The sequence below is a fragment of the Anomaloglossus baeobatrachus genome, chromosome 4 (assembly GCF_048569485.1).
Source record: "Anomaloglossus baeobatrachus isolate aAnoBae1 chromosome 4, aAnoBae1.hap1, whole genome shotgun sequence".
NCBI lineage: Eukaryota > Metazoa > Chordata > Amphibia > Anura > Aromobatidae > Anomaloglossus > Anomaloglossus baeobatrachus.
In genome coordinates this window covers 392966221-392979866 of record NC_134356.1, presented here as the reverse complement: position 1 = coordinate 392979866, position 13646 = coordinate 392966221, and the positions used below count along the sequence as shown (strand labels likewise).

Below are 13646 nucleotides of genomic sequence, written 5' to 3'. Positions count from 1 at the left end.
ATTTGACGTATGGAATACCAAGCAGATTTTACTTGCCCCAGTTTTTTGGATGAAAATCTGTGTGATTTTTATTTTATACCCAGATGAGATTTTAACATGATAGTAAGAACATTGTGTGTAATAGATTTTAGAAAAACAACTTGTTGAAATGCAATTCATTTTAGAAATTGCATTATTTTTCTATCACAAGCTGTTAATGATATAGCTCGGCCAGTAGTGGACTTCTGGTTGAGCATGCTCAGATGTTCTTTTACATGTGCGGAGACTGGGGAGCACACAACCCACCATGAGTAGTGTTCATAATGCTGCCCAGAGAGTAAATTGGAGCATCTATATGAGGAGACATACAGCATTTATCTGTACAGCTGTGTGCCTGTATGATTGCTGAGAGCATACAGCGAGCGCTTCTTCCATCACTATGAGTGATTGCGGCCTTGTACTGCGCATACGGTTATAACCTCTGCTCACGGTGGGTTGTGTGCTATTACATTTTAGTTACAAAGAATAGACATAATTCCTCTTGCTTATATCAAGCAAATGTTTTAATTTATTAAGTGTTGCACACAAGGCAAATGACACTTAGCCTAGCTGATTATTTTGTAAGATGATGATGTATGGTATTTTCTAGTATACCACTTTTTAAGAATTTAGTTTCTTTGCTGATAGCAGGCATTCCATTTTTATATCATACCTAAGCAGAATTCTGCATATAAATAACTTTAGCTCTTCTGGACTGCCCATAGCTTTGCAGCTGTGGGAGCGGAGATCAGGCAACTGGATTCCTCATAGAGAAGACAGAGGTGGTTTATTACTGTCGGTGCCTTCTCTATCACTGTATTCACAGTACTAAAGAAGCGCTGTGTGCAGTAATAGGAAGCACTGATGGCGCATTTTTTCCTAAACACAGCAGTCATGACATCTCTATGTATAGGAAGGGGCAGGAAAACTGTGTTATGCGAGCAGAGGAGGTCGTAACTGGGTTTATTATACCTGCGCTACCGTAGTTACAAGGGAAATATGAGGAAAATATAAAGATTTAAATATTGAAATTCCACCCCCCCTCAAAGGTTTATTATGACCTTATTTGGAACACAATGTGTAAAGTAAATTAATAATAAATTAATAAATAATTTAATAAAAATAGTAGGTAAAATATAAAAATCCACTGTGAATCCAAATTTATGTTAATAGCTCGACCCTCCTAATGCTCCTTTGAGGACGTAAATAAATTGGGAAAACACAATTAATTTGTCTTAGTTTCCAAACGATATCAGCAAAAAAAAAAAAAAATAGAGAGTACGACAGGCATTTCAAAATCGAGTGAAAATCTTGCTGCTCATTAAATTGGATGTATAAAAAATATAAAAATGTGCCTTGTCAGGAACGAGGGCGAGGGGCCTGATCTTGAACTGGTTAAAGATAAAAACAAAGAGCAATTGCAACAAGAACATTATGACAGACTTAAATTTATCACTGACATTATTTTTCTAGATTCCCTTCATAGCTATATGCATTACAGTACTCACCCAGAACTGCAGGGATCACAGACTTCTACATAGGGAATGCAATAAGATGGAGGATGACAGGTTTAGAATACTCTATGGGCCGTTTCTGGAATTTCTGCTCAGTCTAATGCAAAGAGGACCGGCCAACAGGTGAAAAGTGGCTACTTTTACCTCTTATTTTATTCCCACTACTCCCCTGAGTTTTGAGATTTTTTTAGGATGTTTATTTTTAAATTCCGCCATATGGTTTCAGAGATTTGAACCTTTTTATTTTGTGCTAATTTTTATGGTCTTGGGCTGCTCTGCATTATTACTCAAAAGACAATAAAAAGCTGCATTAAACAAAAAGGTCCTTATCTCTGGCCCTCTACATAGTGGATTTATGAAAAACAAAAAAGGGAATAGTGTAGCAGCAGGAATAAAATAAGAGCAAAACCAAGCCACTTTTGACCTGATGACAAGTTCTTAAAGGGGTTGTCCAGTCTAACTCTATGTGACTGCAGACTTGTGAATCCTCATATCGCACACACTGTACAGTTTGAGGATTTGCAGCTATCAAAGCCAGTAACGGCGGTCACGTGGCCGTGAGTATACAATATGCATACACTTACTGTATATTTAGCTAATCTGTGCCCATCTACTCAAATTCTATCTGGGAATATTGAAATTGAAATTGCATTCCCTCAGCCATGTGAGCGCATTCCCTCAGCCATGTGAGCGCATTCCCTCAGCCATGTGAGCACATTCCCTCAGCTATGTGAGCGCCATTCCCACCTCTGGCAGCGACAAATCCTCAAAGCGCACAGTGTGGGAGATGTGAAGTTTCACAAGTCTGCAGTGACATAGAGTGACTGCAGACTTTTGGATTTAGGCTGAGGCCACACCGGGATTATGCGAGTCCTCGCATGACACTCGGCTCACGTTCGCAGCACAGCAGGAGCCGAGTGTCATGCGAGTGTCATGCGACTGTGGTCCAATCATGCGATCAGAGCATAGTTGCAAAGGGGAGGGCCGGCGCTGCGGAGGGGAAGGAGGGATTTATCTCCCATCTCATCCGTTGCCGGCTGATGCGAGAATCGCACTGCTCTCGCGTTACACGAGAGCAATGCGATGTTTCTCTCGCCCCATAGACTTGAATAGATGTGTGTGGAACAGGCTAGCACTACACTCGCAGCATGCTGCGACTGTTTTTTCGGTCCAATTAGGGCTGAGAAATTAATCGCTAATGGGAGCTGCCCCATAGAGTAATATTGGTCCGAGTGGAATGCGATTTTTTTCTCGCATTCCACTCGCACGGTTTTTCTTGCCGTGTGTCCTAGGCCCTAAATCGGTAACCCCTTTAAGTAGGCCTCTGAGAGGCCATGGCTTACATTGGCTTTTCTTCTGTGCTGTGTTGCTACTTTGCACTTTAGGTAATTTTGACTGTCCATTACTAAATAGATGTATCATTGTTTACTAAACTATACATGCAAAAATACAAGATATGTATTTTTAAATTTTTTTCAGGATTGCTGGAGATACAGCTCTCTGTAAAAACATACATGAATCTGTAAGCGCTCAAATCCGTAAAAACTTTGCAAAAAGCAAATGGAGGGTAAGTGTTTTCAAAATTATATATATTTTTTCTGCTATTTTAAATACTGCAAACATTTGGTAGCCTATGATTTAAGTAGAAAAAGAAGGTATTTGAAATTGTGATTTCTAAATATAAAATTGGGTTAATTAATAATTTATGCTGGTTGCATATTAAAGTTAGGATTTATTCACAGGACTTCTCAAATCTGAGCTCAGCTGGAATAAGGGTCTGCCATGCTCTCTATGTGCTGGACAATAAAATAATCGTAGGCATGAACCAAGCTGGTGGCATTGGTTCACAGGTTGTGCTTAAAAATTGTACAAAGTTGATAAAAACTGTTTATTGAGTTACTGGTCACCATATGTATATAAGAAATCATGAGTGCTAATAAGAGAATGGTAGCTCAAGAAGTGTATAATTGTACTGACTAGCATGTCATTGTATAGTACACAGGTTTTAGTATTGTGATTCTTAAAAAATGTTTTGGGGGGGTGGCTAGCATAATAAATAATGTTACTTGATTTTTTTTTTTAAGGGAATCAATCAGCAGGTTTTTGCTATGTGAGCTGAAGTCAGCATGCTGCCAGGGTTAACACAGAAGGTTCAGGCATGCCTGTTTTGTCACAGTCCGATCTTTTGTTTATTTGCTTTGTTTGTTTAAGCAGCAGGACCTTTATCAGGACTAGAAACTCACATGCAGAGAAGTCCGACACCCCCCTCCTGTGATTGACACCTCAATGTCAATGTACAATCTCTGTTGAGAGCCTGATGTGGGTGGGGCAATTCCTTGGGCTAAGCTATATGACTAAAGCTAAAAATTCTGATTGTGTCAGAATGGCTGTAATCAGTAATATAAGTGATACGTCGTTCCGTCCAAGATCTCATTGCCTACATCAGACTGCTGTCAGATGAGATAGCAAAAACCTGCTGACAGATACATTTAAAGTGAAAATGCTTTATTTAAAGAAGAAGGTTCACCAATCTTTTTTACATGATCCCTCCTAATTGTGCATGTAATGTGTAAAGCGGGCTTTACACACTACGATATTGCTAGCAATTGCTAGCGATATCGTACACAAAAATACCCGCCCCCGTTGTGCATACGATTTCGTGTGATCGCTGCCGCAGCGAACATTTTCGCTACGGCAGCGTCACACGCACTTACCTGGTCGTCGTCGTCGCTGTGACTGCCGAACAATCCCTCCCTTAAGGGGGTGGGACGTTCGGCATCACAGCGACGTCTCTGCGACGTCACTAAGCAACCGGCCAATCAAATCAGAGGGGCGGAGATGAGCGGGACGTAACATCCCGCCCACCTTCTTCCTTCCGCATTGCGGCCGGCGGCAGGTAAGGAGACGTTCCTCGCTCCTGCGGTGTCACACACAGTGATGTGTGCTGCCGCAGGTGCGACAAACCACATCGATAATCAACCATTACCGATTTTTGGTTTTGGGACGACCTCTCCATGGTGAACGATTTTCACCATATATGAGGTCGCTTAAGGTCACTGGTAAGTATCACACGTTGCGATATCGTTAATGATGCCAGATGTGCGTCACAAACAACTTAACCCCAACGATAAAACATTAACGATATCGTAGCGTGTAAAGCCCCCTTAAGTGCACTAAACTACTTACAGATCGCCATCTTCCCTGGTTTCCAGCACTGCTCTGGTCTTCTTCCAGCCCACATAACCTGAACTCAGGCTGGCTGACAAGGTGGTTATTATATGTTGTGAGGTAACGTGGTCGGCTGCACGGCAGAAGACACGGGATCCAGGCACAATGGTCACAGCACACGGTTTATTCCACAAACCAAAAGTCCAACAACAATATACATGTGTTCCCCTGGCCGACACTCAGGGAGTTGTGTTCACTCCCTCATACTAAAAGCCCCACGCCCATCTTCCTGTTTCCTTTTAACCCTCCATTCAGCCTGCAGGGAAACAGCATAAACCCTGGAGTGGAGTTACTTTCTATGCATGGAGAGAGCACAACCGGGGCGAGACGTACCGGTCGTCATAGATAACCCCGGTCACAGTCTCACATACCCCCCCCCCCTCAGTTCAAGAGAGCGGGGTTGAACTCCCGCCATCAAACACGGGCCGCGGGACAAGGCATCGGCGTTGCCCTGCAACCTACCGGCCCGGTGTTCAACCATAAACCAGAAGTTCTGCAGAGAAAGGAACCACCGGGTAACCTGGGCATTCCGTTCCTTGGCGGACCTCATCCAGACCAGCGGAGAGTGATCAGTCACCAAGCGAAACTGCCGTCCCAGCAGGTAATAGCGTAGTGACTCCAAGGCCCACTTGATCGCCAGGCACTCCTTCTCCACTACGCTATAATTCCGCTCGGGAGGGGTGAGCTTCCTACTTAAGAAGGTGACGGGGTGTTCCTCCCCCTGAACCACCTGAGACAGCACTGCCCCCAGGCCGACCTCAGAGGCGTCAGTCTGTACTATGAACTCCTTCCGGAAATCAGGGTTGACAAGAACGGGCTGTCCGCACAGGACCCCCTTCAGGGCCCGGAAGGAGTCCTCGGCCTGCGGACTCCAGCGCACCATGACGGACTTCTTGCCTTTGAGAAGATCCGTCAAGGGGGCTGATAGTCCCGCAAAATTTTTTACAAACCTCCTGTAGTACCCCACAATACCCAGGAAGGCCCTAACCTGCTTCGTGGTCAGGGGTCTAGGCCATTTCTGGATCGCCTCAACTTTGTTAATTTGGGGCTTAATCACTCCTTGGCCTATTACGTAGCCCAAGTAGCGGGCTTCCGTGAGCCCCAATGCACATTTCTTGGGATTGGCTATCAATCCGGCTGTTCGGAGCGCGTTCACCACCGCTTGTACCTGTTCCAAGTGGGTCTGCCACTCAGAGCTGTAAATAATGATGTCATCAAGGTACGCTGATGCATACGCCTGGTGGGGTTCCAGCACCAGGTCCATCAACCTCTGGAACGTGGCCGGAGCGCCATGTAACCCAAAAGGCAAGACAACATAGTGGAAGAGACCCTCCGGCGTAACAAAAGCGGTTTTCTCCTTGACAGACTCCGTCAGTGGCACCTGCCAGTACCCCTTGGTCAGGTCGAGCGTGGTGAAATATCGCGCCTGTCCCAGCCTATCAATCAGCTCATCCACCCGGGGCATGGGGTAGAGATCGAACTTGGATACTTCGTTCAATCTCCTAAAGTCGTTGCAGAACTTTAAGGAGCCATCGGGTTTTGGTATTAGGACAATGGGACTGGCCCATTCATTCCGGGATTTTTCGATGACCCCGAGGCGTAGCATTGTCTTCACTTCCTCTGATATGGCTTGTCTTCGAGCCTCCGGCACCCGGTATGACTTCAGGCGTACCTTCAGGTGAGGCTCGGTGACAATGTCATGTCGTATCAGACTGGTCCTACCAGGCAGTTCGGAGAAGACATCGGGGTTCTGCTGAACCAGCCGTCTGGCCTCTCGCCTCTGTTGCTTGGTGAGGGCTTCCCCAATCCTTACTTCCGGTTCGTCCTCTCCGGAAGTCGCTGGAGCCGGGTTTGAACGACCCGAAGAGGAGGGAGATGGGGAAAAAGCAACCATCAGGCTTTCCCGTTCCTGCCAAGGTTTTAATAGGTTGACATGGTATATTTGTTCAGGTTTCCGCCTACCGGGCTGCAATACCTTATAGTTGACCACCCCGACTCTTTCCTTTATCTCGTAGGGGCCTTGCCACTGAGCCAGGAATTTACTCTCCGCCGTGGGGATCAATACCAACACCCGATCCCCGGGTTTAAAGGTCCGCACGGTGGCTTGTCTATTGTAGCGGCCGCTTTGCGCGGCCTGAGCCTCCTGTAAATGCTCCTTCACAATTGGCATGACCGCGCTTATGCGGTTCTGCATTCCTAAAATGTGTTCAATCACACTTTTATGGGGGGTGGGCTCTTGCTCCCATGTTTCCTTTGCCAGGTCCAACAATCCCCGGGGATGTCGCCCGTATAACAACTCAAACGGCGAAAACCCCGTGGATGCCTGTGGCACCTCTCGTATGGCAAACATCAAATAGGGAAGCATCATATCCCAGTCTTTCCCGTCTTTGGAAATCACCCTTTTGAGCATGGTTTTCAGGGTTTTATTGAATCGTTCCACTAAACCGTCCGTTTGAGGATGATACACAGACGTACGCAACTGCTTGATCTGGAGTAGCCGGCATAGCTCTTTGGTCACTTTAGACATGAATGGGGTCCCCTGATCCGTAAGGATCTCCTTGGGCAACCCCACCCGGCAGAACACAGCAAACAACTCCCGAGCTATAAGCTTCGCCGCGGTATGTCTGAGAGGTATCGCCTCTGGATACCGGGTGGCATAGTCAACGATCACTAGGATGTGTTGGTGCCCTCGAGTGGACTTTACGAGGGGTCCCACCAGATCCATCCCTATCCGTTCAAAAGGGCTTCTATAATGGGTAATGGTACCAACGGACTGCGAAAGTGGGCCAGGGGTGCGGTAAGATGACACTCCGGGCAGGTTTCGGAGAACCGTTTTACCTCCCCAAAGACTCCGGGCCAATAGAACCTTTGCAATATTCACTCCTGCGTTTTCTTGACCCCTAGGTGGCCACTCATCAGGTGTTTATGAGCCAAGTCGAGGACCCGCCGGCGATATGGCTGGGGCACCACCAACTGCTCTACCCCCACGCCCCATATTTCCTCTACCCGGTAGAGTAAATCCTGTTTAAGAGCGAAATGGGGGTACCTTCCCTGGGCACCGGGCAGCTGTGCCACCCCGTCAACCACTGTCACCCGACTCCGGGCATGTATTAATGTAGGGTCCTGGAGTTGGGCTGTCCCAAACGTATCCGGGGATGCCTCCAACTCCGGGATGGGCTCGACCATCTCAGCCTCTCCTGCCAATACCTCTAGGGGCGACCTATCGGGTTCACATTCTGTCCCTATCATGGGGACCCCTACGGCAGGCGTCCCGGATTCGGGATTGTCGGGCTCAGGTCCCGGACTGTCCAATATCTGAGGGGACTTAGGAGGCCCCTTCCATAAAGTCCAAAAATAGGGCAGATCCCTTCTTAGGATCACGTGATAGGGAAGAGTGTTAATAAGTCCCACCTCATGTTGCACCTGACCGCAGGGTGCTGTGATGGTGAAAATCCCCGTGGGATAGTCTCGGCGGTCCCCATGTATGCAAACCACCCCCACGGTACGTCCTGTGGCCTTTACTGCAGCCCTTAGGGTTGATCGCACAAGGGTCACTAAGCTTCCGGAATCCAACAAGCATGTAACCGGACATCCATTCACCTGTATTTGGCACAAGTGGGGCTCAGTCTCCGGGGAGACAAGGTCAGCGGTACACACCACCTGAGCATACATTGAACCCCGCCGGGTAACCCCACAATCCATGGGCTCCGTGGTGAGTGGACACTGGGCTTCCATATGTCCCACCCGCTGGCACCGCCAACATCTAATAGGGAAGGAAACCCCCTTGACGAGTTGTCGTTTAGGGTACATAGCCTTCCGGACCTCAGGGACGGCGGGCGCGGCCTCGGACGGGACGGTAGCGGTCTCCCGCACCGGTGTCAGCGGTGGGTCCTTGACTCTAGGCTTGGAGGGGCCGGACCGACGGGCGGTACGCAAAGTCTCAGTGTCCTGTATCAAGTCCTGCGTAGCCACATGCCGCTCCACCAGGCACACTAATTGGTCCAGGGTACTTGGGTCGCCCTGTCCTACCCACCGTTGAATGGTGACGGGTAAAGTGCGCACAAAGCGATCAACCACTACCCTTTCCACCATTTGCGCAGGGCTCAGAGTGTCAGGCTGCAACCACTTCTTTACCAGATGCAACAAGTCATAGGCCTGGGAGCGTACGGGTTTGGCTTCCTCATAGAACCACTGATTTACCCGCTGAGCCCGTACATAGGTATTCACCCCCAACCGAGCAAGTATTTCGGCTTTCAGGGTCGCATAATCTATGGCGTCCTCGGTACAGAGGTCCAGGTACGCTTTTTGGGGCTCACCCGTCAGATAGGGCGACAATACCTCAGCCCACTGGGGGGTCGGCAGCTTTTCCCGCTCGGCCACCCGCTCAAACACCGCCAGGAACGCTTCCACATCATCCCCCGGGGTCATCTTTTGCAATGCTTGTCTCACCACTTTCCGGACGCTGCCGTCGTCACCCGGTCCCGGGGTTGTTGCTGCCGGTCCGGCACGGATCGACTTGGCCAGGAGAACCATCTGTTCTTGGTGCCTTTTTTCCTGCAATTGCAAGGATTGCTGCTGACGTTCCAACGACCGGAGCAGGTGTGCATTGGTCTGTTCTTGCTGTGCATTAGCCTGAGCCAGCTGCTTTAGTATGTCCTCCATGGCGTCACCGGGTTTGGGCTGTAGTATAGCCGCTCGAATCCAGGACATGTGCTACCGGGTCACCAGGGATGGATGCTATACCTCACCGGGCTGGCATGCCCGCGTTCTCCACCATCTGTGAGGTAACGTGGTCGGCTGCACGGCAGAAGACACGGGATCCAGGCACAATGGTCACAGCACACGGTTTATTCCACAAACCAAAAGTCCAACAACAATATACATGTTTTCCCCTGGCCGAGACTCAGGGAGTTGTGTTCACTCCCTCATACTAAAAGCCCCACGCCCATCTTCCTGTTTCCTTTTAACCCTCCATTCAGCCTGCAGGGAAACAGCATAAACCCTGGAGTGGAGTTACTTTCTATGCATGGAGTGAGCACAACCGGAGCGAGACGTACCGGTCGTCATAGATAACCCCGGTCACAGTCTCACATAGTGGACTGGGAGTCCCTTTGTCATTGTAGATTTATGGAGTTTTAGACTTATACTGGGAAAACAGCTACCAGTACACACACTGTATGATTTGTGAGCTGGCAATGCTGCAGAGTAACCAGGTGGAATTGGATCAGTGCTAGAAACGGGAAAGACGGTGATCAGTAAGTAAGGTATTTTAATACACTTACACATCATTACATACTTAATTAGGACAGACTATGGAATACATTTTTTTGATGATATATTTTAAACATTGTAAAATATTAAGCAAATGTCCATTTCTTACATGTTTATTCTGTCCTCTTTCAGCAAGCATTTAATGCTACTGCGGTAGTGAGACACATGAGAAAATTGCACCTTGGAAGCAGCCAAGACAGTTCAAGTATGTCCAGTGGACACAGCCCTGCAAAACCTCTTCCAGATGGAACAAGTCATAAAGACTGTAAGTAAATAGTTCTCTGTGCTCCTCACTAATATAATACTATTGGAACTGCTTCCTTTTCCAACAGAATCCAAAAATAACCTAAAAGTCTACAGGAAATTTCAATATTCCCACATTTTCTGCAGGAAGCAGGCACAATATATGACAGCCCATATTATTTCAATGAAATGCTGACACAAACTGTTACAATGCCACAATGCCTTTCAGCAAATGATGACAAGCTTTACGAGTGTTGCATCAACAGAACATATTCTGACATAAATAGGACCTGTATTTTGCTGTAAGTTCAACAGTAAAATGGTAGGAAATCTTAAATGATTCTCCTTGATGTATATAAGTAGTTCCAAAATTCTAGTTTATTTTAAAGGGAACATTTCACTAGGTTTTTCCTATATATATTTATTATATATATATCTCTAGTCCTCTCTGCAAGGCAAAAAATTGACCTTTTATTATATTCACCTATGGCCCAGTCCAGTCCAATGGACGTTGCTGGTTTTGCCTCCTTGCAATTGCCATCTTCCTTCTCTGCTTTGCTTGAATGATGCATCCTATGTCATCACGTAGTGTCTTCCACCGCACTCCTGCTCAGACGCACGTCTCTCTGCCCTGCCAAAGTATTGTAGTGCGCATGCACCAACGTCTTTACCTGCCCGTGTGGTCTGCAGTTCTTTGCTCTGAGAGAGAAGTGCACCTGAGCAGGAGTGCAATGGAAGACACTGTGTGCATGATGTAGGGCATGTAATCCAGACATAGCAAGAATAGAGGAGGCGCAAGATCAAGATCAACAATGCCCATCGAACCGGACCACCCCGTAGGTGAGTATAATAAAACGCCCATTTTTTGCCTTGCAAGGCGGATTTGGGAGATATATACAGCATTCCAGAATGCTGTATATACAGGCTTACAGGTGCTGGCCCTAATTTATATGGGAAAAACCTCGTAATAAGTTTCCTTTAAAGAGAATCTGTCATCACGTGCTTCCCTATCGGAGAGCAGTATAAAGTAGGGGCTGATACGCTGATAGTGACACTTACTGTACTTCTTACTATAGTTTACATAAAACAAGCGGCCATCTCTTGCAGTTATGCTAGTCCTTTCAATGATGAGCCCCTGATTTTGTTATTCTTGATATTATTCTTCTCCCTTACAAGAGTATGTCAAATACATCCCTTCAGGGTGAAAACTTAGTAGCCATTGACAGATAAGATATGTCCTGGGTACTAATGGCCATATCTCAGCTGCAGAGATTCTACAAATCGCTGTATACTGGCTGAGATGCAGCCTCTTAAAATGTTGACAGGCTGCAGAGACAGAAGAGAGATGATGTGTGATCGCCTGTCCCTGTGTAACACTAGATTCTATGTATCACAGCTGCAAATTGAAATATAAATACTACAGTTTGTCAGGCAAAAAAAAAGCTCTCATACCACACTGCTGATGAAAACATTGAATAGGTACAGGTCTTGTAATATGACAAAATATTATTTTTGAAAAAATGAATTACATTGCAGAAAAAAGTGATATATATTGAATAAACTAGAAATATTTGATATCATCATGTCCGTAAAGACCCAAAATGTAAAATAGGCAGTCTATTTTGTCGTCCTACCTAGTGAACAGCTTAAAAAATGTTATTTTTTTATGTTATGTTGTCTCGCAAAAGATTAAAAAACCAGAAAAATAAAAACATATATATGCTCCAGAATCTGACACCATAAAAATATATATATATATATATAACAAACTATTTGTAGTGTACAAGTATAGTAAAATATAACTAAAACTATACAAATTTGGTATCTCATTAATACTACTGACCCACAGAATAAAGTTAAACTGCTGCTACACAGCCAAAATCAAGAAATACAAGCCCTAATTTGTAAAACAATGAAAAAAATTGCAGTTTTCACTTTTTGCAATCTGCTGCACATTCATTTCTTGAAAACATTTTTGTAGTCAAAATGGTCACTCAACCCCTTGATAAATGAGATATAAGTTTCAAAAAGGGGGTCCTTTCTGTGAGGAGGGGGTCTCTCTAAAGATAGCTCAGATGTTTTGCAAGAGGAAACAATTTCAGCAAAACTTGCACTCCTTCCCTTCTAAGCCTCACCATATGCCAAAACAGTAATGTGCAGCCATATGTACTTGGGAGAAATTGAGAAATTAATTACAAATGTACTTTTTTTTTCTTATTACCTCTTGTAGAAATTAAAAATGTTGAGAGAAATCTACAAAATATTGTAAAAAACATAATTTGTTAGTGGAATGGAAAAGAAATCTGTTGGGTAAACATGTTCACTACACTCTTAAATTAATTAGTTGAGAGGCATCATTTCCAAAATTGGTCATTTAAAGTTGGTTTCCTCTGTACATTACTAATCTAGGGCTTAATGGCAGCTGTGATCTGTTATTATCCCCTTCTTACCCCATTTGCCAACGCAACAGGGCATTCGAGATGAGCTGGGTAAAGTACTGGGATTGTCGCATCTAATCGATGCAACAATCTTTGGTGGCTGCAGGCTGTTATTTTTAGGCTAGGGGGATCAATAATCATGGGTCTCTCCAGCTTGAAAATATCTGTTGGCTTTATCATGGCTGGGTATTAAAATTGGTGGGGACCGCAGGTCAGTTTTTTAAAACTCTTTATTTAAATAATTAACAAAAAAAAAAAAAGCCGCATGCGGTCTCTTTTATTTTGATATACAGACAAGATAAGTGCATAGTTGGGGGCTGTACCATGTAGCCGTATGCTTTATCTGTGCTGGGTTGTCATAATATAGGGGGACTCTATGCCTATTTATTTATTTTTACAGCAATAGAGATGCACACACAGCGTCTCTGATTGAAATCAGTCAGACATGCTGTCATACAGGGTGGGGGCGCATCTTCCTGCAACCAGAGACGTATTGCATATAAAATATGAACATATAAGGCAAAATATGAGACTAGAAGACTAGAAAAATCTTAAACCTTCTATATCAGTCTCCCTGCTTGGTAAATGGTATAACCTCCACCATAGGGTTAGTTGGTAGCTTTTGTGCATGGGTCTAATATCCATGGGGAATTATTCCTACTTGCTTCTCCCATCCACCCTCGGATAGACACCTACACCGCATTAATAGTGGTCATCCATCATTTGGAGCCTATAATATGCCATAGATGATTCCTTACCAGAACTCTTGACACATACCCTATTCAATAACTTGGGTAACACATATATCAGCACTTTAACGGCAACATAGAGCAATAGTCAAAAGAATAATATCTGGATCTAATACATAATATCAATGGAGGCAATTGTTTTCCTCACCACAGCTAATGACATCAGTGTGTTGAAGACTAATCTA

At 45.3% G+C, this 13646-nt stretch overlaps 1 protein-coding gene across 1 annotated transcript in view; it reads left to right on the top strand.

Annotated features, from left to right (window-relative positions):
* Nucleotides 1-13646, top strand: part of CAMK1D (calcium/calmodulin dependent protein kinase ID) — a 480336-nt gene that overhangs the window by 445674 nt on the left and 21016 nt on the right. Inside the window, exons 9-10 of the mRNA XM_075345270.1 lie at nucleotides 3012-3099; nucleotides 10164-10296. Of these exons, the coding sequence (XP_075201385.1) occupies nucleotides 3012-3099; nucleotides 10164-10296 (221 nt within the window). The remainder of the gene's footprint in view (nucleotides 1-3011; nucleotides 3100-10163; nucleotides 10297-13646) is intronic.